The sequence below is a fragment of the Amphiprion ocellaris genome, chromosome 19 (assembly GCF_022539595.1).
Source record: "Amphiprion ocellaris isolate individual 3 ecotype Okinawa chromosome 19, ASM2253959v1, whole genome shotgun sequence".
Taxonomy (NCBI): domain Eukaryota; kingdom Metazoa; phylum Chordata; class Actinopteri; family Pomacentridae; genus Amphiprion; species Amphiprion ocellaris.
Window position 1 is genome coordinate 20742005 of NC_072784.1, and position 27205 is coordinate 20769209.

At 41.9% G+C, this 27205-nt stretch overlaps 1 protein-coding gene across 5 annotated transcripts in view; it reads right to left on the reverse strand.

Moving 5' to 3' along the window:
* Positions 1-6763: 6763 nt before the first annotated feature.
* col5a3a (collagen, type V, alpha 3a) overlaps positions 6764-27205 on the reverse strand; it is a 45715-nt gene continuing 25273 nt past the window's right edge. For 3 of the 5 annotated variants that reach the window (XM_035952565.2, XM_055005289.1, XM_035952564.2), the window contains 48 exons: positions 26885-26929; positions 25468-25521; positions 25226-25270; positions 24985-25038; positions 24395-24439; positions 23969-24022; positions 23215-23259; positions 22802-22855; positions 22188-22232; positions 21991-22044; positions 21783-21890; positions 21257-21310; positions 20859-20912; positions 20729-20773; positions 20476-20529; positions 20114-20158; positions 19940-19993; positions 19744-19797; positions 19407-19460; positions 19187-19294; positions 18778-18867; positions 18527-18580; positions 18224-18331; positions 17806-17913; positions 17663-17716; positions 17405-17458; positions 17190-17297; positions 17036-17089; positions 14005-14058; positions 12463-12516; positions 12291-12344; positions 12075-12182; positions 11927-11980; positions 11763-11816; positions 11547-11600; positions 11371-11424; positions 11152-11259; positions 10995-11048; positions 10787-10840; positions 10590-10697; positions 10446-10499; positions 10004-10039; positions 9496-9549; positions 9095-9395; positions 8755-8867; positions 8550-8618; positions 7644-7877; positions 6764-7424 (listed from right to left, as the gene is read on the reverse strand). In XM_035952565.2, coding sequence (XP_035808458.2) covers positions 7278-7424; positions 7644-7877; positions 8550-8618; positions 8755-8867; positions 9095-9395; positions 9496-9549; positions 10004-10039; positions 10446-10499; positions 10590-10697; positions 10787-10840; positions 10995-11048; positions 11152-11259; positions 11371-11424; positions 11547-11600; positions 11763-11816; positions 11927-11980; positions 12075-12182; positions 12291-12344; positions 12463-12516; positions 14005-14058; positions 17036-17089; positions 17190-17297; positions 17405-17458; positions 17663-17716; positions 17806-17913; positions 18224-18331; positions 18527-18580; positions 18778-18867; positions 19187-19294; positions 19407-19460; positions 19744-19797; positions 19940-19993; positions 20114-20158; positions 20476-20529; positions 20729-20773; positions 20859-20912; positions 21257-21310; positions 21783-21890; positions 21991-22044; positions 22188-22232; positions 22802-22855; positions 23215-23259; positions 23969-24022; positions 24395-24439; positions 24985-25038; positions 25226-25270; positions 25468-25521; positions 26885-26929 — 3573 coding nt within the window. In that variant the 3' untranslated portion in view covers positions 6764-7277. The other 2 variants (XM_035952566.2, XM_055005290.1) reach the window with 2 other exon arrangements.

Consider the following 27205-nt stretch of genomic DNA (forward strand, 5'->3'; position numbering starts at 1 on the left):
GATGTATGTGGAAGAAGGAAATGTCAAAAAAAAGAAAACTCCAGTATGAAGATTTCTTAATGATAGTAGTTCTATGTTAACATTGGCCTGCTTTCTCTTCCTTTATACTAGTCGACTATATCCCAGAGAAACAGGTCAGGGCTTTTCAGTAACAAAGATTGGGGCTTCTACCTCCACACTGTACATATTGCTCAAACATCTTCTGTATATATTTGAGATGTTGAACTTTAAAGAAGGCTTGGCAGAACGTTGGTGTCCTTCTCAAACTCAAGGTTTTCTTTTGATTGCAAAATGTTCCTCCCAACAGGCACTGTTTCTGTCAAAAAGAAATTGTCATTCATTATGCAAGTACCACGGGGATGTTTGTTAGTAATACAGCTTTCCCAGCTCTCTCCGATTACTTCTCTGCCAGAAAATTCTCCCTTTACCAAGTCAAAGCTATGAACACTTTTGTGTGACCATACTGGGAGAGCACACTGCATGTGTTTGCATGAATAAGATAAAGACGGGTGTCTGAGCTACAATGCTTGATTATATGGCACGGAAGAATTGAAAAACTAGTCCAAAAGATTGAATCAGAGTTGGTGAGAAAGACAGACACAGAAAAAAACAAAGTGACTGCTAGAGTAATTCCCGATTGCAGATTCAGAATATTGCTTCATGTCTCAGGTTGGTTCTAAATTATTGAAGAGCAGTGGAGTCAGGCCCAATTGTACTCATTACTGTGAAACATATGAAAGCATAATTCAAACGTTGCTGGTTGCACCGACGAGCACAGAGAAAGGGATGCGCTATATATCCTCAGAAACTTGTATTGGCTACTCGAGCGTATCCATTTTGCTGGTATAAACACAGAGTTTGCATGACGTTGGCGATTTCACAAGTGACAGAAAACATTGTCTTTAGCCACTATATGACTTTCAGCACCCTCACAGCTCAAGCTAGGTATTTTGTCTTTGCAGTTCACCCCTGCCTTGCAAGATTTATGGAGAGTGTCCAGGTGCCCATGAAATGCTGCCACTTCTGATTCTGTGTGATAGAATAACAACCATGTCAGTGCCGCCACTGATACAGGACAGGGTGCATTGATCATTCAGAGAGGGAGACGGAGGGAAAAAGTGGGAGAAAGGGGCGGGCGGAGTGAAGGGAGAGGGGTGATGGAGTGAGAGGGTAGAGAGAAGATGAGGATTTCTTTGCATTCAGGACCACAGGCACGAGCAGTCAGACTCATTGAGGTAAATGGAAACGATTAGTTTCCCTGGCTTTTCAACTCAGGTCTTAGCCAGTGTACTCCTGAATCACCCAGTCTCTGACTTTGGCTTGTGCTCTTTTCCTCACTGCCTCGTCTGATTTGTGGGAAAAAAATCTTTTCTATTGAGTGATGGGGTCATGCAGCTACCACTCTCTCTCTCACTCTCACTCACTAACAAATCAGCAACACAGATACGCATGCACACACCGAGCTGAATACTGGTCCCCGGTCATTATTCCTCCTGTTTTCCTGATCAGGGCTAAGCTTCTTCATTAACACTGTCTGCCTTGGATTTATGAACAGCTGTTCATGTTTAAATTGGCCTGAGTGATTCATACAACAGGCCTGGCTGGTGAATGACTACCGCTCTCTCTTCTTGCTTTCTGATTCTCCTCATCCATCTACTTCTCTCCGTGTCCCTCTTCCAATCTGGTAAATAAGACATCACTGATTACTTTGGCTGTCTTGGGGAGCTTGTAGACAGCTCAGGTTTCTCTTTTTTTGCTGAGGACAAAGTTAAGTGAGGATGGCATGGAGGTAGCAGTGGTTGTAGCCGTGGTGGTTCATGCTGAAAGCTGCAGCAGACGGCAAATTACAAGTAGGATGTGTGTGTGTTGGGGGTGGCGGGGGTGTTCTCAAGCTGCGTGTTTAAATCTGGGCTCTCCGTCTGCCAGATAATCATCTGACACTCTCCGACACACAGGGCCTCGGGCTTCCGAATCATCGCCGAGCTGTTAGTCCACTCGCCCAGGGATTTCTATTTCCCTCCCTCGCCTTAAAGTCATTTTTTTCAAACTGCTTTACTAATGTTAGCTTTGTTGATAAGCGCCTTTGATGGAAAAGGCATCCGTGGAAATGATTCCCCCCAACCCCTTTGCGAGATAAAGGAGCTGTGGATGGGACCTGGCAGGAGAGGTGCTTGCATGCACACTAATAAGACAACAGCTGCTCAGCCACAAACGCTCATGGTTTCACATGCTAACCTAAACACACACCCAGACCCACACATCGAGGAGCACGTTCGGCACACGCCACAGATGATCCAAGTTATTCCCCACCACTTGTACAGTACAAGATGCTAAACTGAGAACAGCACGCACACTCGTACGAACATCAGTGGGGTGGAAAATAATGTCTGCCGTTATCTACTGTGACACAACATCCGGATTTGAGTGGACGCGTTGAGACGAAGGGAATGTCCCCATTCACCCGGAAATGTAGATATTCCCGCTGACTCTCTCTAATTAATCTGAGCATCTGTTTAATTTGTTCGTTTCTCACTGTGACTTTGTGACACGTTCAGCTTAGTCAGAATCAATGTCACAGGAGAGGAGCCGAAGGCAGGGAAAACTAGAGAGAGGGAGAATGGGGAGACTAGACAGTCCAACAAACAATAAAGAAACGTCTCTAACTTTCTCAGCTCCAGAATAATGAGACAGAGATGTGAGTGCAAGAGAGAGAGAGAGAGAGAGCCGGAGGGAGAGACAAGAGAACAAAGAGAAGAAAGATGGAACAAGAGACACAATATTCCAATACTCCCTCTTTCCAATCTGCAGCAACTAAGGATCTTGCTGCCTCTGCGTTACAATAACGTACTCCTGGGCCTAAAAGGAGCTCATCAGTGCCAACTATAGACCCACAGTTCTGCTCAAATTCTTGATGAAGCAGTGATCAGTAATGCAGAGCTGGCCAAGAGCTTAGCTCAAAAGTAACATTTTCAAATCTGTGTGGTAAAACTCACAAGGTGACTGTTAGATATCCTGTATCTTACAGAGATCATGTTTTCAGATCAGAATGTGTTAGGTTCAGTGTGTCACCCTGTAGATACAGCAGGGGTGATACCACAAAGATGTCATAGAGGTCCTGTCTAGATTCTGCCAAAGGGGAGAGTTCTACGGGAGCAGTGTCTTCCAAAGATTGTGCCCCCAATCAGTGATGCAGAGTTTAGCAATCTGTTGCATTGAGTCACAAATTCAATTGATTTAATCTTTACTGGCATGAAATTGAATAGTCACAACCATCTATTCAAATAATAGTTTATTTTTAAGAAAGGGGATCAGAGGAACAACAAATAAAGAGCAGTTTATATAGGTCAAGTTTTTTTTATTTGCTAGTGTTATGCAATATTATAATTATGTAAAAACACAGATACTTAAATGAAGTTTCCTGTTTGTAAGTGCCATTTCGACTACTACCCTGCAGCATAAATCACTGTCTGTTGTTTTTATAGTACAGTGGTCCCTCTCCCACGATAGGCGAAAATTCCCGAACCATATTTAGTTTATTACTTATATATATTTTAAGACTTTATAAACCTTCAACATACCCTTATAAACCTTTCCCACAGTCTTATAAACACTTCCTATGCTCTTAAAGACTTTCTACACTCTTAAATTTATGCAATTTTAACAACATATAAAATTTTACATGGTTGTTCACCAGTGAATATATTACAACTCAAATGATGAAGATGATGATGAACTAGCTGTGCAGTATTGATGACGATGAGAAGAATGTACTGCACAGTGATAATGGACAAGGCTAGATGCTGAACGCATGGGATATATGGGCGATGGAGGAGACTGATGCTACGGTGGCTGAGCCAATCAGCACCCAGGGCTGTACGCTACGCATTTTATTTGAATATTCTTTTAATATGTCTTTATATTGTTTTAATTTTTTTTTAGGCTAGAACATGCTTATTTTACCACAAAAATAATTTAAATAATATATAAAAATACCAATATACCGCAAAATCCCACAATATAGCAAAAAATCAGCAATACCACATACAATTCAAAATCTGCGATACAGTGAGAGTGAACTGCAATATAGCGAGGGACCACTGTATTGGTAAAACATAACAGTTTAAAAAATAGGGGGGAAAAGCTTCATTACACTTTAGAATGTTTTTGTTTTGAAGCACACAGCTCTGACAGAGATAGATATCTGGGATTCCCATTGGCTTTCACAGAGCTGAGCTCCTTGCTCAGCTGGTTTTTGAAAAGCTCCTCTCATTGCTTTGATTACATGGTGTGATGGATAACATGCATGTCGGTGGTTTCCAAATGATTGTCATGTTTGACAACTCAATTATAAGGGTTTATTCTTAATTATCAGTCCATCATAGATATTTTAACTCACAAACACAGACAATGGTTTTACATAGCACTGCCATGACACGAACAAAGGTTTGACACACAGAAGGGAAATAAAACAACCTTGGAAACACAATGTCACGGGAACGGGGGGTTTCTATTGTTGAAATCGTCCAATGACAGTCACACGGCTCTTCTGCTTGATCATTATTCTGAGGTGGTGGCAACAGATGGCCTTTCCTGGTCCAGAGCTTAGTGTAGTTAAAATAAAACTGAGTGGAAGAGAGCAGGAAGGAGAAAAAAACCAAGGTAACCTTTATTCCACCATTGATGCTAACCTTGAACAATGGTCCCCAAAGGGGATGAGAGATTTGTTCTCTAATGGTGCAAAAGAACAGGCTTTACAGTGTGTCTGTATGTGTGTGCACATGCATGTGCTGTGTAGCTGCACGAGTCTATGAAAATATAAATATTTTCCTGTGTGAATCACAAAAATATCCATCGGCGCAGCCCTTATTATCTCCACCAAAAATTACCAAATGTCCACAGCTGCATTTGCCATCCTCTAAAATGTCATGCCTGACCTCTTCTCTTGTTCTCACCATCTATTGTTCCACCCTTCCCTCGCCTCTCTCTCTCTGCACCACCTTCCCCCTTGAGAACTGAAACAGAGCTAATTGAAATAAATGAACTGAGGAGCAAATCGGTGTAGTGGGCAGTGGGGATTCTGATTGCATGCTTGTTGAGTGATTGTTGCACATCTAGTTGATAATGAAAAGCCTTGTCTGTCTATCACCCTCTGACTGGACATTGCAGACAAGCACACGCCCTCATGGATATTGTTTTAACCTGCCTCTTGGATCTCAAAGAGAAAAAAAGAAAAACAGAACGATTTGTTTTTTTTTATTTGCACATCAACTTTTGACAAATACATTTGTTTTTCATTCAGGCAACAGGTTATTGCTTTCAAAGACTTCAGAATAACTGTACAGTATGTAAAATTAGTACAAAAAACACTATACACAGGAAGGGCAGTGCATGCTGGGACAGGAGGAGAGGAATTAGTAATTGCACTGTTTAAATGCTATGAAACAAACAGAACAGTGGGGGTAAATTGCAAAATTACCTATGTTGGATACACAGGCTACTATTTAAGCCAGAGGAGGTAGACCATTTGTTAAAGGGAAAACAGAATTAACATACATGTCATTTCTGTAATATTTCACAGATCCATTTGTTAATTCAAAAAAGACAGTTTCAGCCAACATGCAGAGACAAATTGTACTGATGACACTGTCTAAAAACAAATGTTCCACAGAATGTGAATAATGCAACACTGTAATAGCACCCATGGTAATTTTACAGGGATGTTACAAATCTGATTGAAGAAAAATCTATAAAGGATGGAGCAACGCCTCATAACATGACAACATCATTAACTCCTATCTTGATGCTGTGATTTCTAGTTTAGGTAGTCAGTTGTTTGCAGATGCCAAAATTTCCAATCTCACTGGATTGGCAGAATGCAAATTTGGCTTAAGAGTGATTTTTTCCCTTTAGAGTGATCAACCACGTTTGCTCTGAACTGTTCCTCACCTCCTTGCAATGGCCCTGTGAAATTGGCACAATCAGCCAGAAGATGTGCAAAAAAAAAAAACAAAAAAAACAGCAGACAAGTCCCCAGCCTCTGAGGGTGTTTTGTGCTGCTGAAAAAGCAATAACCCTCTCACTCTCTAGTCCTATAATCCTGCCCACAGAGACACACAAACATAGTGACACAAAAATAACAGAATCATCTTTAGCACCACTGAAGAGCAAACCATGCCAAATGAACAGCAATGTGTTCTGTTCAAATTTCAACATATGAACAAAATAGAGAAGCGAAAAACTCTGAGTAGGGCAGAAAATTGAAAACAGGTTATGTCAGCAATTATAAAGACAAGCATGAAATGTCTCTTGGTATAATGGACTGCAGCTTAGACTAGAGAACATTTTAATCAGCATGTTTTTAATTCCCGCCTTGAAACATCCCCAACCTAGGTGCTGAGGCATGTCATAGCAAATATATATTCCACAGCAAAAAAGATGATATCCTGACTTATACAGTACTGTAGGCTGTGGAAACATGGAGGGCTCAAAAAGCTTATTATCAAGCCCACGGAGGGAAGCAGTCCAATAAAGGAAACAACCTTATTTGTTCAAGTAAGTGTTGGGTTCAATACCTAGCTACACCTAAAGAATACAAATCAAGGTAATTCACTGAGCAAACTGCAGTTGAAGGGTAAAACGGACAATTTATCATCCCTGCACACAGGAAATTAATTATACTGCTTGTGTGGAATTAATATGCAAGGCTAGTTCACAACTGCGATGCAATTGTCATTATAGTGAAATCCAAGCATGCAAATGAGTATGACGACGTCTCTGATTTATTTAGTCTTGGCCATTGTGAAACATTAGGTAGCAACTAGTTCATCCATGGTTTGCAGAAGTCCCACTCAACTGACCCATACCACAGGAAGACAGTTCTTCTCCATGAATGGACAGATCCGTCTTGTTTAAAAGTGGTCATCGTCAAGCGGCACAATCCTCATATTTCAAGAGGATTCATTACAGGACTCTCAAACAGTGAGATTAAAAAAAAAAAAAAAACAACACTTAAAATTAAATATATCTAACTGGAAAAATTCCCTTTGGTAAATGTGCTTCGTTCCCATGGTTGCATATCCTCTTTCTGGCCATTCTTCTTACTGCTGGAAAGCCACACACTATTTCACTGGCTGTTGAAGAGTCTTAAATAATCTACCACAAACCCACCACATACGTAATATAATAAATATTGTTTCGGGCAGCGGTTAAAGTCCAGTTTCTTTCTCTACAAATTTGCTTTGCAGGTATTCTTATCCATTTGTTGCTGAAAAAGATGTTTAACCATTAAAGCATACGTGTCCAACTTGGAATCCAAACTTCTGGTTGCTGCTGCCAAAGTCTGCTGGAGCCACATCTATAATCGGGAGCAGCTCTGCCGAGGGGGAGTCTATCTCTAAAACAGTCCTTTCCTGACCTTTGCGGGACTGAAAGAGAAATATTAAAGCCATTATTGGGATTTGCCTGGTTTAAACTGACTATCTCTCCTCACTCCATACTAAATTCCTACTCAAGTCAGTGATTTGATGATGACTCACATATTGAGTCAGGCAACAACAACAACACAATCGACAAAGACATTAGTTTCATTACGCTTAATTCCTTTGTGCAACTAGTCCGTTTCCCTGGCACATCCCAGCACTGACCTGACATCCATCATGCACTGCGCTGATGAAGGGGCTTTTGGTTTGTGTCAGCTCCTCGTCATTGCTGCCCCGGAAACGGAGGGCATGCTGGTAGGACCGGGAGGTGCTGTCAAACCAGCCTGCTGAGTTCTGGCAGGTGTAGGTGAAGCTCTGCTTGGCTGTGGCGCTCAATAGTTTCAGAAAGGTCAGCTGAACTACATGTACAGGGTTCCCATCTCTGTCATTGTAGGAGAACTGAATGACATAGATACATAGCCATTAGTGTACAAAAGAGGCAGAGAAATATAAAATGCCCTTTAGCCAACAACAAAACCATAAAATCCAATGAAATAAGAAAGATCACAAGTGTCCCTGCTTGTACTGATGAAGCCAATTATGTTTTCAAGGGTGGAAAAAAGACACAAAGTAGAAAGCAAGAGAAAAAAGGGAGAAAAAAAAGTCTAAGCTAATCCAAAGACCTGGTGTCAGTGAGTAAGTGAATTACAACCTTGATGGCACAGCTCTGTGATTATCTGAGAGTGTTATAAGACCTCTGATCAGGTGCACACGAGAGGCCTTGAATGCTAGTCAACGAAACACAGCTGCCAGTGACTTGCGCGAGTCATTCTCACTGCAGTTTCATTGCACATAATATAACAGATTAAGATCTCATGACAGAGTAAGCAGATTTACTAATATACATTTATGTGCAATCATGTGTACATGGATGGATTCACACATGCATGCCCACACATTCATGTAAGCACTCGTACAGTCATGCTCGCACTTCAATGTTTTGCATGAATATCATCCAAACACACTCCATTATGATGAGTAATATGCCAGAAAAAGATTGCTTGGCATTTGGAGCCAGCTGAGATTAATGGTAAGAGGTGATGCTTGATTTATCTTATTTATTTATTGTACCTGCTTGCCTTTCCTGTATCGGCTGTACCAGCTTCCTGGCTTCTCTTTGTTCCACGCTGCTAGTTTCACCTAGACACACAAAGGGAGAGAGGAAGTATGCGGAGGGAAATTTTAGGATCAAGGGATACAGGCAGTGATTCGTACCCTGATGTAATATGATGAGGTCAGCTTTGTAAATGCTGACTGCAAAAGACTGGAGACTCACCATCTCAATTCTTTTGTCAGGGTAGAGACAGGTCTCTCCTTCAGCTGTGAAGTTACAGTAGACCTTGATGGAGTCTCTGTGACAGCCTTGGTTAGGATCTATCCAGTAGTCTCCTACAGCACCCACAGAATTAGGACATCAATCAATCAAGCACCAAATGTTGATATAATGAACACATCAAGGGCAACAAAATGGTAAACAGCATTTGACTTAAGCATTGTACGTTAGAGAATAGGTGCAACATTTGAAGTTTTTTTCCCTGGACTAATTTTTCTTGGAGAAAGCTTTGGTATCAAAGCTAGTATAAAAAGCATCAACTATGCATCATTTCTTTGCTAACCATCTTTGTAGTCAGGTTGCACCATCATGAGCTCTTTGCAGGTCCGAGCAGGGCTCTCAAAAGTCCCGAGAGGCCTTCTCATAAGCTCCACCTCGTTTTTCATAGAAGACAGGGTGGCAAAGACTTCCTCCATTCCTTCAGCATCCTCCAGAGGTTGATCTCCCTGAAGGAGCTCCTCCATGTCCAAGCCTACGTCTTCCTCCCTGGATGGGACTACTCCACCTGCCCGATCTGAGTGCCTTCGTCTCTTCCGCCTGCCCTCCCTGATCGGCAGGGGCTCAACCATTTCTGCAGGGAGTCCCTGAGTGTAGCACAGAAAGGTGAACAAGCGGTCAAAGGGAAAACAAGAGAAAAAAGCTGGCACTGAGAAGGCCATGAAGTGGATCATTAGAGTTACTCACCGCAGGTCCTGGGGGGCCAGCACGCCCCGGATCTCCTCTGGGACCAACAGCACCCTGGAGAATAAAAGAGGACAAACTGTGTGTCAATCATGTCTCACCTGGAGCCTTTCTCACACCTCATGGCCGAATCCCGATTTCATCCAGGCAGATATGGCTGTTGCTTTATAGGATTATCCAGCTGTGTGCATCAGCACTCTGTGGTCAAAGCCTTGGCTCTCAAGACACACTATAGTGGTTTTCATAACAACACACACAGCAGAATCAAATCCTATTAAAAGGGCAAATGGAAAAATCACACATAAGGCAAGCGTAGCTGTACAGCAGGCTTTTAGTTCCAAAGACATGTGGTAAACACAGTAGAGTATTATGATTATGAAGCATGGTACATTTAAGCCAAAAAAGGTACTTTCTCTCACTTCCTAAGCATATATTCCCAGCAGCTGCTTACCAAGTAGAAGTGTGACTACAGGAATGGCAATATATAAATAAAACAGATTACTCGACTCACCGTGTCTCCCTTCGATCCTTTCTCACCAGCTGCACCCTAAGAGTGGAGAAGAAGAGTAAGCAAGCAACATAAACAAAGTCTAACAGCTAGTACTACTACTCACGTAAGAACTGCACAATACTAATCAGCTATTCATTGGAAAATCAGGCATGCATAGCAACAGTAGCCTGTAACCCTGCAATTGTGTATGCTAATGTTTAAGGCTTCCTATTATTGCATTTTAACTTGTCTGGGTGTGCTTTATAAACCATTGTCAGAAAAGATTTTATGCCATAAGAGAGACGCTATCTGAATAGAAAACTGTATATCTGCATTTTGCAACTGAGCATAAGAGTTGACCTTAACACTCAAGAGAATTATAGGATACATCATGTATGGCAAGGGAAACAATTCTTGATAAAAGCACAGAAAAGCACACTGCTGTAAGAGCTATGTCACTTACCGAGAGTCCAGGTGGTCCCGGTGGGCCAGTGGGACCAGATGAGCCGGCCACACCCTATGTACAAGCACAACCCTGTCTTGTAAGTGAACTGAATTTTATTTGTGTGACATTATCGCAGGTGAATTTTGTTGCATCTGTATTTACCTGGTCTCCTTTAGGTCCTTGTATACCCTGGTTTCCTGGCAAGCCTCTGTCTCCTTTCTCACCATGCTCTCCTGGGGGTCCTATTAGACCAATCAATCCACCGTGACCCTGCAGAGAGAGACGTGGCTCATCATCATTGTTTCCCTTGATTTACACCAGATGAACATTGTTGTCTCCATCAAGGGCTAAACACTTACCTTATCTCCCTTGGTTCCAGGATCTCCTTTTAATCCTGGAAGTCCCGGTGGCCCCTACAAACAATGTCAGATGTATTAATCAGGTACATCCCTGCTGTAGACTCTGAATAGGAAATATGCTGTTATTGTGTTGATTTTTTTTCATATGCAAAACTGCCTCTGCTTACACTTGGCAGCTTCTATTATCAACCATATTTAAGGGTCTTACTATTGGTCCTGGTGGTCCAGTCTGTCCTGGAGGTCCATTTAATCCTTGTTCGCCCTGGAAAATAAACACAGGAATTGTAGATGTGAGTAAATAGTCCAAACTTATGCCAAGTTTAAATTAAAATAGCATTTTGAATCCCTGGTCCCTCGATACTGACCGCAGGACCTGGAATGCCTCGAAGCCCTTCTGGACCAGACCTCCCTGGCTGCCCTTGGGGTCCCACTGGGCCTGTCTTCCCCACTGGACCCAGGGTTCCTGTCGCCCCCTATTAAACAGAGAGACAAACAACAACAAGGCATTAGAAGCAAAACTGATGAAAAAGGCTTGGCTGAAAGGCACCACATATTGCCACTGAGCTCAGTGTTTCTGTCCTTACCTTGGCTCCCTTCGTGCCTTGCTTCCCTTCTTTTCCTGCAGCACCTACATGGCCCTGATAGAGACAGTAGACATTAGCTGTTGTGACATTGGCATTAGCCCTTAACTGTAAATAAACACATAATGTAACTACATTCTTGTGCATGCACACAAACATATACAACACACTAAGCTCACCCTGCGTCCAGGAGGTCCTGCAGGACCGGGCTCTCCAGAGGCTCCAGGGGGTCCCTGTAGGAAACAGAATAAGTGAAAATAGAAACGTGTTGCCTCCTAGGCCTAAAGATACTGAGAAGAAAGCCATGACATGTCACTGTGACACAGAGAATACAGATTTCATCTAAGCTAACAAGAGCTAATCGTGTTAGTAAGTGAATAAATAAAAATGTTTACTGCTTTGCCAGGTTCTCCATTGTCTCCTTTAGGCCCTGGTCCACCATCTGCTCCCTGAAAAAAAAAGCGCAATGTGATCAAAAAAGTGATCAAAAACACAATGGCAATAAATTGTTATTTAAAAAAATAGTAATGCAACAACAACAACTACAAAAATCACTCACATTGACACCAGCTTCTCCAGGGGGCCCTGAATCTCCAGGGAATCCTATTGGACCCTATGGACAAAAACAATGAGTGATCATGCATGACATTAACAGACTGACTGACCTGATAACTAGAGCAAGAAAATGTCACTCCACAGAGACTCACAAGGTTGCCTTTGGGTCCATCTTCTCCTGGTGTTCCTCTCGGTCCTGGAGGCCCAGCCGCACCGGGGGGGCCAGAATCACCCTTCTCCCCTACATCGCCTTTACCACCCTAGGACACCAGCAAATCAAATGACAACCAGAGAGGCTGAAGAGAGTAACTGGAGAAAAAAAGAGCTTGAGCAAAATAAAAAGAGGAGAAGAAAGCAATATGACTTACAGCAATGCCAGGCTCTCCAACTGACCCAGGGTCTCCAGCTTCCCCATCCTCACCCTGATGGAGAAGGAGCATTTGGTAAGATAAAAACTCATCACACACACTGATGGTCCAGTATACACATGCACACCACCATTCTGCTGTATGTGCACAGTTGCTATTGGGAAATGCTGACCTTCTCTCCAACACCTCCAGGCTGACCAACTCCACCAGACAATCCAGGTGGACCCTGAGGCAAGAGGAGAAAGACAGCAGCTTGAACGAAAACATCATAAAACAAGGCCAAGTTTGAAATATTCATTTAATTTTGGGAAATCAAATTCTGCAGCATTGTGCAGTATTTTCTGTTTGTTTGTCAGCAGTTCTGCTCACAGAATGCTGAAACCGGAACAGAATTATCACAACATAAGGAAAACACTGAGTGCTAGTTTTTCTATGTGGATACTGTCTAAATCACAGTAGGGTGGATTCTATTTTCCCTCTCTCAGTCAGTTTACTTGCTTGTTTGTGCATGTGCTTGTGCATGAGTGTCAGCATGCACTCGTGTGTCAGTGTATTCTGTGTTGTGTCCTGAGACAAAACCAGCAAACACGTCTTTGGCAAAGTGCACAAACGTGAGAGCTGAATACAGCCATGCACCACTACCGAGCTCCTGTTGTCAACTGCTTTCCTTAAATGTAATCTTGCTCAATTTCGGTGCTTTTGCGCTACTCCTCTATCAATCCATTTATGGATCTAACCATCTCTGCACCACTGTATTTCCAAGCCACCCACGATGAAGCACTGGCAGCACACACACACACACACAGCTTGCTGCATCTCACTGCTGAATAATTGACCGGTATGAGAAGCTGCAGGGGGACGACCATTACTAGAGGTAAATATAACTACCTCTCAGGGATAATAGTCTGATACTTCTTAATGATTCATAGAGCAGTAAATATAACTTTTACCCAAGGATTATATCCTAATACTATTGAATAATTCAAGTTTCAAAAGAAATGGAGGGTCTATGGCAAGAAGTGTTCAAAAGAGACTGTATATGAAGAGGGCTGGGACATATAAAGGTACTGTAGTGATGTTTGAAAAATACCTTCATAACCTTCAAAATTCCATTTACAGATTTTTTTGATTTAATCCAAAAACTGAACAAGTTTAATGATGTAGCTTTAAAAACGCTTACAAAAAAACAAGAACAAAGAATAAATATTTTCAAAGCTCAATTAATTACCCTGAAAAGGCAAAGAGACCAGGCTAAAACATGACGGGCAGAAATCACAAAAAATTATGCACATTCATTCATCACGAGAATCCAAATTAGACTGTTCGGTAATGCTGATTACGCTGATTAGTATCACCAAATGAAATGGACCATGCTGGTGCATTTATAGTTTCAATCAAAATAATAATTTTATTATTTATAATCGGTGTATGTTCCATTTACATTTTTTATTTTCTGCAAGGAATAATATTTTGAGCAAGACATGATATTAACAGTTGTATTATGAAGATGCATTTGAGCAGCTTGTTCATAAACCATAAAGCCTGAGTGGAAGCCCACAGGGAAATTCTCCTTTTACTTTCTCCAGAGTACTTGTACGTGCATCGAGTGTTCTCTTTATATCTGCCTCTGTGAAACAGTAATGCTTGTAATGTAGTCAGGCCGTCCTTTAAATTGCGATTAAAAAAAGACATTAATAGGAAAGCTATGCTCTACCTCTCCACCGATGGGCCCCTGAGGTCCTCGTGGACCATGCTGTCCTGGAGGCCCCTGTGAAGAGAGAAATGAATTGTTAGAATCTGCATATAGTTCATCCATAAAACTCACACAGACATACAAATCGAATGTGAGCTGGTGCCTCCTAAATTAAGTAAGAGTTAGACGTCAGCCTACGGTGGATTGCTTTTGCAATGGCCCCAGTATCTATGATTATTATCACAGTGACATGATGAAGACGTCCAGACAGGTCATTACCCACAATATGACAGACTCTGACTCCTTCTCATTTTTCCCACCAACCCTCTCCCTCTCATTCTCTCTTATTAATAAGAAACCCCTCGCCTGTGATGTGCAACACCATATTCTCAGCAGACGACAGCATGCGATTTGACTCTTCTGTGCAGCTGAAGAGAGCGCCAAGCAATTAATCCTAACTGTGCTCTACTTCAGTTTCAGTTGAGTAGATGTTGGGCTGTGCTCTGAATCGGTCTGAAGTCTTGGAGGGAGCCTTGTGTTGTAAAGACACTGAAACAGAAAGACAGACAATCTGCCAAGAGAGAGACTGTGTAGGACTAGAGGAAACACATACCCTTATGGCGGAGAGATATTTCAGCATTAGAGGGGAGAATTCTGTGATCCGCAACACTCACACATGAATGAAACTTCCCCACCAAGTCTTCAGCATCTCTCCTCTTGTCTCTCTCGTGCTCTCTCTCTGTCTTGTTTTGGTTCCATTTTAATGCATTCCCTCCCTAATCTGGCTGTGGAGAAGAGGGGCTATAGAGAATCTTGTTGAGCGTGTGTTCATGGCTGACAGCGTTGTGAGATGACTGTCACAAAGGAGGATGCTCATTAGACAGCCAAGTCTGAGGCTAATCTGATTAGCAGCTGTCACACCGTCTTCCTGCTCACAATGACTGCCCCTCCTCTTCCTTACACTCCATTGCTTCACTGCCTCCTCTCTGTCACAGTTTCTTTTTCTTTTCATCTTTTCTCCCTTTCCTTATACATACAGGACCACCTATTCATTTTCTGGGGTCATCTTTTTTGCACATGATCTACAGTAGCCACAACTACTACTTTTCAGTCCTAAAGATCAACAGCACTTTAAAAAGGTGTATTCAGGATTAAAGGTTTAAACAGATTTCTTTCTTCTCAGGATTATTGTTGTGAATATCATAAGACATAATCAATACAGAGACATGTCCAAATACAAGGGACAGAAATAAGAGAATCTCTCTAATGCCATATTATCATAGTTGAGCATAAAGTTGGACAGCTAATTTGTAAAGGTCATTCAAAACCACAGAAAGTGTAAAAATAGTTCAGCTGTCAGCAGTGTCTTTATGTCGTAATTGTTAGACATCAGTTCGACAATCTCTCTTTCAAATCAGGCATGTGCATGCTGGCTTGTTGGCATTGCTTTCTAGGATCATTACCTGGAACACAGCCATAATTACCATTATTAGTTACACCTGTGCTTTTTCCTGTTATGAGAAGTCAAATTTTGTGCTTTGAAAAATGCCTATTCTTAGGAAAACACAAATTTAGCTATATTTGCCACAGTTCCACAAAAGGCGTGACGATGTCAGTTGTTAAACGTTGTCAGGGCTATTACAATAGAAACACAGCTCTCAGCTCACAGGCCGACAGCAGAGCAGCTAAATTTCTTCAGTCTTAATTTGTGTGCAAGCGTCTCCCACTAGCCTGTTCTAATCACAAAGCCAAGATGCTTTTCTCTGAATAGCAGTCTAGCACCTTGTTTCACAATCAGCATCTAAACAATATTAAGACTAATCATTGACCAGAGAAAACACAGCCCCACTCAAGACCACTTCCTGTAGTTTGGGGGCAGTAAATGTTAATGATTATCGACAAAGGAGAAGGTTGACTTACAAGTTTGACACGCAGCAGCAGAACCAGCACAGCTGGCGCTAATGAACTAAATAGGTGGTACTAATTAAAGTTTAATAAGCTCAGGTTTGTTGCTTTGTACAAGCAATAAGCCATAGACTGCTGATAACCTGAAAGTTTGAAATACAAGAACCAGGTCAGGTAGAATCTTAAAAACAAGATGTTTTAACTACCATCCTTGTCTTTTTCTATAACAGGATGCCCCAAAAAGAACCATATCCTTACCTTCAGAAACAATATTTATTTATTGAAAACAAGATGTTTTAACTACCATTCTTATCTTTTTCTATAACAGGATGCCCCAAAAAGAACCATATCCTTACCTTGAGAAACAATGTTTATTTATTACACTTTGTATTGCATTTTTCTGATAGAAAGGCATTTGGAAATTAATTCTATAGTACTGTTGTGCAATGGGAATACATCACTTTTTCCACTTTCTAATAGTAACATATCCTGCTAACAGCCAAGTCTTTGGTATATCTATTCTTAAAAATTAAATTTGACAAAATATTAAATACAACACAATACTGGTGTAAGTCTAAATGCACTATATTTTATCTTGCCAGCATAGTCAGTGCATAAGCTTCTTTTTCTTAAACCAAATGGGTGGTAATTGCTTGCTACTTGGACATAATTGCCATGTGCTGTGATGAATTAATTAGAGTTTATACAGAATGCCCCATATACAATGACAGAAAGTGAGTATCAACCCGAACAAAATCATATCACCTGTATAAAACTTACAAAAAAAAAGAGTAAAATAATCTCTGGCAAGTTACTTTCCTCAAGCTAGAAACCCATTAGACCCTAAATAGAAATACAAATTTACAGCATTTGCAGAAGCTCTGCATTATTCTACTAAAAAAATCTTTGCTGTCTTCTGATGAATGCATACATGTTTGATCTTCAAAGAGCCTTTGCTGATATTGGCAAGAAAATGAAGAAATACATTTAAAGGTTTTTGGATAAGGTGAGAAAAAGTGGAGTCAATATCAAATAACAGATCCAATAAGATTTCAGAACAATGCTGATGAGAACAGACTGATGCTAAAACATAATAGTCGAATCATGATGACTGTTGTATGGGCAGGGATTGCTGAGGAGTACTCACCATTGAGCCAACATGACCGCTCTCTCCTTTCTCCCCCGGTGGTCCTGGCATTCCCTAAAAATGCAGATGGAGTGACAGGCATTACATGGAAAAGGAGACACTCGGGTATAAATGTCAGATGAGATGGAGCAGTAGTTGGTTGTGTAATTTTCACCTGTAGTCCAGAAGGACCAGACGCCCCTTTAAAGCCTCGAGATCCTTCATCTCCTTTTGCTCCGTTCATGCCCTGCTGCCCACGAGGACCTGGCTCACCATCTGCACCCTGAAACATACACAGACAGGTCAATACACTTAACAGTGCACAACCCAAACCAGCTCATCATATGATTAGATGTTTTTTTATTATGAATTCTGTGTTATGGTTCATACAGGTGGCCCTGGCTGGCCCAAAGGTCCTTGAATTCCAGCAGGTCCTGGGGGTCCCTAAATAAGCAGAAGAACGATTCAATACAAATTCACCAAGGAAAGGACATGATTAAAGCTCATTACACCAGAGGATGCTTTGTCCAGACAAGCAGCTATTACACTGATTTACCCTGAACCAATTATAGGTCCATTTCGTCTGCTACCTCCTGGTGATACAATGTAATGTCATGTTACAACCATTCACATAAAATTAATACGCACAGCTTCTCCTTTGTCTCCTTTGCTGCCCTTCTGGCCTGGTCCTCCTGTTTCTCCCTAAGGAAACAAATGCACATACTTGCACAAGAGCCCAACACCCAACAAAAATGTTACAGCAGTACTGTAGCCCATGCTAGCTGTCCAACCTTGTCTCCGTCCTCCCCTGGAGGCCCAGGAGGTCCTGCAGCTCCTGGCAACCCTATAGGTCCTTGTTCTCCATCATGCCCAGCCGGCCCCACAGGCCCCTTATCTCCCTAGGGAGCAGATGGGAAAACAGCCCACATCTAGCAAATGCTACAATACTTATCATCCTCATATAGCAGCATGACACATTGATTAATGTATCATACCAGGAAGGAAACTCACTCCCAGGAAAGCAGTGTTGATCACATTCATACTTTCTCTCTGTCTCCTTTACCCCTCTGCTGCTCTCTGTCTCATAATGACATATTCCAAAGCGAGAGCACATGTTGTTTGTTACCCACTGGTGGGAGGTGATGGTGCAGTTTGCGTTAGTGGACATTGTTGCCTAAGAAACAAAATTAGTAATGTTCCAAATCTTACTGGCTCGCCTTTCTCTCCCATCGGCCCAGCAGGACCCACGCCGCCGGGCCGTCCTGGCTGGCCAATAGCGCCAGCCGACCCAGCAGGGCCCCTCTCTCCAGTGGCACCCTGGAAATAAGAGGAGAAGGTAAGCTGAAGTTAGTATATCACATGATTCACTCTTTTATTTAATTCAGTGGTCACGATGACCGGTCACCATGGAAACAGCCTCCTGCTTCATATGTCCCCGCGTTCTATATAAAATAGTGGCTGAGCATGGAGTAGGGGATGGGATGGAAAGCAATTTCACAAAATCAGACTTACAATAGATCCTGCAACACCTGGTAGACCTTCTCCTCCCTTCAGACCTGCAGGACCCTGGAGAGACACAAGAACAAACAGCCTTCACAATCAATCTCAATCTTCACAACAGACTTTTACTTTACTAAAGTCGATCACCTTGTGCAATACTGTTCAAGTTCACAGTGGATTGCAAGCTACATATTTTTAAGAAAATGTGCTGTTGAGAATGACAGCAGGACATAGGATCTGAAATATATGAAACTTAGTGGTACCATTGCACCAGGGGTTCCTCTGCTTCCTCTGAAGCCTTGAAGCCCAGCAGGGCCACTCTTCCCCGGGGATCCTTGTGGACCTGGGTCTCCCTGGAAACCACACATACGCACATATGTGGTTAGCTACAAAGCAAGTAGCCAGCAGATAGCAGGCCCTTATGCAGTCATAAATCACACAAACCAGCAAGTCACACCAAGTAAAGAGCGTTTATCTTTTATGAGCCATAATACACTCAACGCTGCGAGGTTTCCTCTGTTATTTATTAGCAAAGTAGAAGAAAGGATTAGACTCAGTAGATAAGATATTAAGGTAGTGCTGAGAGGGTCGTTGGGATTTATTTAATGCAACAGTAAAAATGTGATATTGGTGGGTTATTATGTTTCTGACATTATGATGAAAAGCACATACCTTGGCACCCTCCTTTCCGGCTGTTCCTGGTAAACCATGCTCACCTGGTGGTCCCGGTGAACCTGGATGGCCTCGATCTCCAGTTGGGCCCGTCTCGCCAGATTTGCCCTAAAAATATCCACAGTGTGTAACACACATGGCATAACACTTATTTTAAAATATGCTATTTGAAACAAACAACCGTTTCCTAAAGGATCAATGAAAATATCAGCGCTCTTACCTGTGGTCCAACAACACCTGGGGGGCCGGGGGGGCCATTCTTTCCTTGGAAGCCCTGAAGAAAAAGACAACTGAGTCAGGTGAGCTCAGGTAAGTGAATTGGAAGCCGTATGCATCAATCCTGTAATCTGAGGATTACAATGTTTTACTAGATTTAATGTTGGCCTTTCAGCTCTGACAGGAACTTCTGTAATTCACTGCTGAGGCCCTGATGTGTTTGCTGTGTTGACACATACAGTGAATCATGTTGATGTTTCTGTGAAGTTACTGTTGGACAGCGCAGGAAAAATGCTATATACCAAATACGTGTATTTGTTTTGAGACCAAAAGTGACTCACCGGTTCTCCTCTCTGACCCGGATGGCCTGGTAATCCATCCTTTCCAGGCGGACCCTGAAAAGGAGGCATTTTCATCATTGCATCACTGCAATGAAATTACTGTGACCAAAGGTGAATACAAAATGCAGGATGAGGCAAAAATGAGTAATATTAAATTACAGGACAAACACTCTTCAGTCCATTATAGCTGACTCACATTAGGCCCTTTAGGTCCTACTTCACCATTTCTCCCCTGTGGTCCTTGGGGACCCTAGAAGATAATAACACAGGTTGCCAAAATTTATCAGTGATGCCAAGATTTGTTTTTCAGGTTTTACAGCAATGACATTATGCAAGTGCTGCATGTACTATCTGATAGTGAAATGATTACCTGTTCTCCAGGGGAGCCTGGAGGACCATCTTGTCCAGCAGTACCCTACCATTTGGCCAAGGCAAAACACAAGTGAAAACACAGTCAAACATCAGCCACTCAAACACATTCTGCTTCCTGCCTGCCAAACAAATCTTTAGCTTTCCCAAGTTGGTCTTTGAGGGTGAGAGTGTAAACTGAAGCATCCCCTGCCAGACAGTAGCTTCTCACTGTGCCAGATGGCCTGTCATCTAGAAATGAACAGTAACAACCAGTTCCAACTCAGTCGGCACATTCATCCATACTTTATGAGACAACCAGGTGTGTGTTTATGTATGTGTAACTGTATGCACATATGTCTTTGTTTATGCCGGTAATCTCACCTTTTCTCCAGGTTTTCCAGTGGGCCCATTTGCACCTCGTCCCCCTCGGGCTCCCTATAAGAAAACAAACAGCAGTCTGATTAGCACATGCATAACTCATGGAGGTGGAAATAAATATGTGGTGATATGAAAACACTGCAGTGATTTAACAGTGTGAGTGACTCCCACAAGGTGTGGTTAACTGATGGTGTCTAATTAGGAGTCAGTATACTAAAATACGGTGTGCCGGCATTACACCTCCAGCTGTACTCACATTAGGACCTCTTTGCCCTCCAGAACCTGGCTGACCAGCTGGACCCTGCATTGTAAAGGTTAGCAATTATTTTCCACTTAGTTACTTACCAATATCGCCTACATAAAAAGTACAAGAATGCAGTCCTCACCCTTCGTCCTTTCTCTCCTAGGACCCCAGCCCCACCAGGGAAGCCAAGTGATCCCTGGAGACACAAGTAGAGGTTAATCAGCTTCAGCCCCACATTCATCACACATCACCCCCAACGTCTCATTAACTTATAATTAACTACTGTATCAAATTAAAGCAAATCTAATCCATGAGCCCAACACAGCATTAAATACACCATTCATCAACATGTAATGAATTGATGTCACTAATGAACTATAAATAAAATAGCCATTTTTTTTAATATGCCATTTATCATCCTTTATTTTAATCAGACAGGAAACAGTCCGGCCAAAGACACCCATCTTGCTGCTTAAAGCTCTGATGAAAGAACCTGAGAACGCATTAACTGGTCATAATGACCCATCGACGTTAAATCACCTTAGGACCTTGTCTTCCTGGGTATCCTGGCAAACCAGGCACGCCAAGTTTACCCTGTCAAATGAAAAATAGAATAAGAGTTACAGGAGAAATAAAGAAGACATATATTAAGAAGAATAACACACATCCATTCATTTACAATTTTATGACATACAATGCACTATGCATGTGCTGATACGGCAAGATCTTTCTAAATTATCGCCTATAGTGATGACATAAAGTCATACCTACACATGGACACCTGGAGCTGTGGCAACTTTTCCGTAGGAGTAGGTGACAAGCAGATGTAATAAATGTGAGGGCATTAAAATCCATATGTTCACTATTTCCAGTAATTAACCGCTCATTTTGAAAGAAAATGTTTTCACAAGTGAAAACGGAGCAAAAACAAATTCAAGTCTCTACCTAACATTCCAGGTTTTGCAGCATTATGGAGTTTTAAATTTGTAATTTGCCTGTTTGATTTTGCTCTAATTCTCCTTCATGTCCTGACCTTGTCTTGCAGTGTAATTTTCTAAAAATCTACCTTCTCGCCAGCTATTCCAGGAGGTCCTGCATCTCCTAGGGGCCCTGCTTGACCCTTCAGCCCCTCTGGTCCATCCTCTCCACGAGAACCAGGAGCTCCGTTATCACCCTGAAGTCAAGGATGAGAGTACAAGAAAAGTCACAATTTTATATTCTCTGAAAGACTGAGAAAAGATGATACCTGGGAAGTAATTAGAGGACGGACTCACCCTGTCTCCCTTGATGCCCATGTCACCCTTGAATCCAGGGAAGCCATCTTCTCCCTGTAATGCATTGAGAAGAGATGATGTGTAATGACTGCTTTTATATGGCATCATTTTAATATCATTGCCAAGTGTCCTTCAATGTGTAAACCACAGCTTGACCCTAAGCAACAGAGTAAAAGCTCACTTTCTGCTTTACTCACCTTCTCTCCTTTGCTCCCCTTCAGACCCCTAATTCCATCTGCACCCTGTGAAAAGTACAGAAGAACACTTCATTTAACTGGAATCACTGACAAGCCCACTCTCAGGAAACTATCCTGGATATGAAATAGTGTATTTCACCTGTAATCTGTGGAAATAACTCATCTTAAAACACCAAAATCATTTTAAAATGTGGATTGTCAAGCTTCCTCTAATGTGATATGATGTGATGATGTTGAGCCAAACTTTGGGATAAAATACCAAACCTGTGTGGATGCAAGAGAAAACAAACACCAAGTAGAATGCCATTTCATGACAAGTTCACTTTCTAGTCGTCATTTTTAAAAGCACACTGAGTCAAAATGGACTGTTCCACTCCTACGCACACAGCTCTGTTCTATCTGACTGACATTTCTCCGATCTGTCAACTATTCCCCACTCTGTTGTTAGTAGTCCCCTTGAGAACCAAGGTGCTCTCCCTCCACCTGTCACCTGTCAGTCATAGACTCAAACAGCCCGTCCATCACACGTAAACATACGAGCAGAATGAAATGTGCAAGGGAATAAATATATCAGTGGACATTATACAGGAGATCATGATGCGTTCATGTCTCACCTTGACTCCACGAGTCCCTGGGTATCCAACAGGCCCCTGAGCACCTGATAAACCCTATGTGGAAAAAGAAGAGTACAATAGTGCTTCTGTTTGAGTAAGTAGCAGCCAGCAATACTGCATTTCTCTGACCAGATATGAATGATCTTTGCACTCACTCACTGTGTCCCATCCATTATAGTTGGAGGGAAAAAAGATCAGAAATAGCAGCTGATTCTGATGAGTCTGACTCTAATGGGCTAATACTCTTGTGTAATAAAGATGATGACATTGTCGGAACACAATGATCATAATGATGAGCCTTAATGTGAGCGAATGTACAGCTACAATGCATTGCAAGAAGCAACATGAAATCGCTGCTTAAACATCTTCCTGTAACTCTACAGCAGACAAGCTTCAGACATGCAGTTACCCACTTGGATGCCTTTCTCTCCTGGGGGGCCTTCTCTTCCTGGGTGACCCTGAAGGGAGAACATAAATATCCAACTGACTTAGCACTGCAGCAAGATACATCATTATTGCATCACTTCTCAATATACAATGCAATAATGCAGCAAAAGAGGAATCCCCAGTGGCACTGAGTTAAGCACCATAAAGTATCATTGAGTGTCAGAGCGCTTTGCAGAACAATACAAGGAGAAAGTCATACAAATGGCTGTAATCTAAAAGTGTAACAAGATTTTTCACTTCATTCTAAGTGTCATACAGCTTTTTATTATTCCCTTTTAAAAAAAAGCCTCCTGTGTCCCCCTACTGGCAAATCACAGAAAATTTATGTTACAAATTCTATTCTCTTGGTATAAAATATGTGTACACATTCAAGTGTATACATGCATGTATTTATTGTCTGTATAACATGATATGAGTTTGTATTTCCAAGTTTCTGTGATGGAGGTACAGCATCTAACACTGTACAGAGTGGTATCTGGGCCTAGCTAACTCTGGATAACTGATGAACAACTGGTGCCAAAATGCAATGTTTGAATAAAGTGCAGCAAATCAGTTGATGTAGCAGAGTTGTCTTGCAACTTGAGTTGACTGATGAAGTAAACTCTCTAAGTATATGTGCATAGATACTGCATGAGCAAAGGTATGCAGAGACACTTGCATGTTTATTTGTGTTTGTGTTAGCACATGCATTGATGTATTTATGTTTTTGTGGGTACTTACAGGAGGCCCATCAATGCCTGGTAGTCCCTGCATGCCTTGTTTTCCCTGGGGACCCTGTATAGGACATACAGAGGCATGAATATTGGAGTTAAACTATGGAGATGTACAACATCTCCACTCGTACCTAAGAGACCACATTTCCCACTGTGCAGCTACATATTGTATTTATGAATAACTCCCATTTTCTATTTCTTTTATCAGTTTGGCCTCATGATGCGCGCCAGCCAAGACCGTCCCTAGTGTCCGTAAAGCCTGTGTGTGCTTCTTGAGTATTGATTTCCTGTCTCAGCCCGTCTTGTCTGAATGGGAGCCAAAAGCGGCTGGGTCACACTGTCCTGCTCAGCGAGCCTCCCCCGGGTACGTGATGACAGGGGTCACAAGGTTGCAGCTTTAATTCTAAAATGAAGTGAGAGACATGCTACCTACCTTCTCTCCTGGCAAGCCGATGGGACCCTGAGCACCAGGCAAGCCCTGGAACAAAACAAAGCATCAATCAGCTTAAGTGTCACAAGATTACTAGACGGCTGGGAACCTTGATTTCACCTGATTCTATATGTGTGACAATAAGGTAAGTGTTTATGTAAGAGTCACGAACAACATGTGTGGGCAGATGTATTGTTGATACGCTGGAAAACTAATAATAAGATTTACTTTTCTTTGTGTGACTGTAATACCACAGGATAGCAAAATTACATTTGTTGCTCTGGGATAAAAACATTGCATCTTCAAAAACAGTCCTTTCATTAGCTAATAAGAATTGCCTTTTCATGGAGTACATTGTAGTGTTGTGCAAATGGTTTATTAATGTTTTATATGTCCAAAAGGCCAGGGAAATTTCTAAGCCTATATACAAGCAAACAGAAGTTAAAAAAAAAAAAAAAAGCAAGAAGCATGGGAACAGAGTGCCTGTAATTATCTGGCAATTGATTGCCTACACATCAATACATACACAGGATGTGTAATGATGAGGTTTACTCCCACTGTGACATGATGGTTTTATTGTGTTGGTACGGTACCTGTGCTCCTGGATTTCCCTGTTGACCAGGGGGCCCTATTTCTCCAGATGGACCCTGAGAACAAGAAACACTGGTGATCACGCACCGTCTCCACATGATCTCTTTCATAAGCTTGTATCACATGCCCAGTGGACAGGTTCATCAGAAGGTCACACTAGCTCACTTTTACAAAACCCACTTATGCATTTTCATAGAGCTATTTAAACCAAGGATGTTTGGTGTATAAGGTAGCAGGACTGACCAGGTTGCCTTTTGACCCTTGTACTCCATCAATTCCATGAATTCCCTGTCAAAAAAGCACACAAACAGAATGCCACAAAACAATGGATGTAATGTCACAGTTGGATTTAAAAAGAGAAACAGTTCAATAGTTTCTTTTTTATCTTCAGAAGCATGTTGATAATTCCATGCACTGGAGAACATTTTATTGAGTTGGACAGACTGAATAGCTCTGATCCTGTAATCAAGGCGATGCTGACTTACCGGTTGGCCAGGTGGGCCAGGTGGCCCCCTTGGCCCAACAAGACCTCGAGCACCCTGGATAGAAAACACAGCAAATAGTCAGCACATTACCTGCATTCATGATGAGACTGAATGAGTGGTGAATACTAAATCACAAATCAAAACTAAGGAGAGAGAGCAAGAAAAGAACAGGGAGAGACAGACAATATATTTTAGTGTGTGTGTGCATGCATCTGTTTTGTAAGTGCTAGCGACAGAGACTGCGCTAGCCTGTTTCCGTTAGTGTATTTGTGTGCTCTGTTTTTGTCAGCCTCCCTCTTTGTAGGCTGGCCAAGCCACCTGTTCCAAAGCCACATCTGTGATCTCCTGGGAAGTGATTGATATGGAAATATAATCATTCAGGCCAGGATTTTATCTCTTCCCTCTCCGACTCTCTCTTTCCTCACTCCATCTCTCTTATCTTATTCACCACCAACCAAAATCCTGTCTTGTGTTTGTCTCTTACTGTCTGACTTTCCCATCACTCCCTCTGTCTAATCAAAATAGCTAGTTCCTCTCCCTTTCTGCATCTTTGTCAGTTAACACAATTTTCCTAAAATGTCTTATGGCAACTGTGTTTCTTCCTGCACTGGGTCATCCATTCAGAGGGACAGAACCCTGCTGAGTCTTAACCTCACCTACTGGGAGAAAGATAAGAGGACGAGTCATAACCAATTAACCAGTGTTCACTGAAGAGCCACAGAAACAACAGCTTCTTCGATGGTGTTGGTATAGTCTTTGTGGTTTCTCAGTGATCAAAAAGTGCTTTTCAGATAGAATCCCAAGATTTAAGAATCCTGTATTGTCATTTTATATATCATATTACGCTCTTGGTTACCATCAAGAAAGAAATGTCATTCCTCCTGGCCCAAGAGTGAACATAAATAAAATTAAATGAAGCAAAAGAGAATTAAAATAACGATGAAGAGCTGCCATAAGCATAAGTCGCACTGCCATCTCTATGACAGAATTGGAAGATACTGCAGCTCTATGCCATTGTATCCGAGATGCTGTTCTCCAGTGACCTTTTCTCTCTTAATGATAATGTGAACACTGTGGCAGCAATACATTAACAAGGAGTGACCATCGTTGCTTTTTTTCCATAGTTCTGTTGTATGATTCTCTCAGAAACTACAGCTAGAACTTAAATCCAGTGATCACCTAGAATCGTTTCAGGTTTTGTTGCGGAAATCAATTTCAGTGTTTCTGTACCGAGAAAATAACATTTGTTGTGAGTGGATTTCTGAGAGCCCAAAGCAAAGAGCTGATAAATACATCCTGAGTTTTTCATGTAGGGGAACAATAAATAACATTTTCAGACAGAAGTGTGCTTTAATGTGAGTGTCTACATTTGTGCATTATGAGGAAACATTATGTCCTTCCAGATGTAGATACTCACAGGTTCCCCTGGTTGCCCTCTCGGCCCCACAGGTCCATCAGATCCCTAAGATAAATAAGAAGGAAACAGATTCAACAAATACATCTCATGCGCTTCTCTGCTTCAACCTCAGGCGTGGATACATTTATATCCCCACAGACATAATCTGTGAAAATAGCTCATTAAAGAAATTCACTGCCTGACAGATAAAGCTCAACTATCTTCGAGCAAAGACTAATAGACCGCCCTCTCAAACTTCATTCACCTGCCTGCATTGATTATTACACTGGTCTACAAGCAAAATGCTTCCTGGATAAGAGTAGTGAAATTTTACCAACTTTT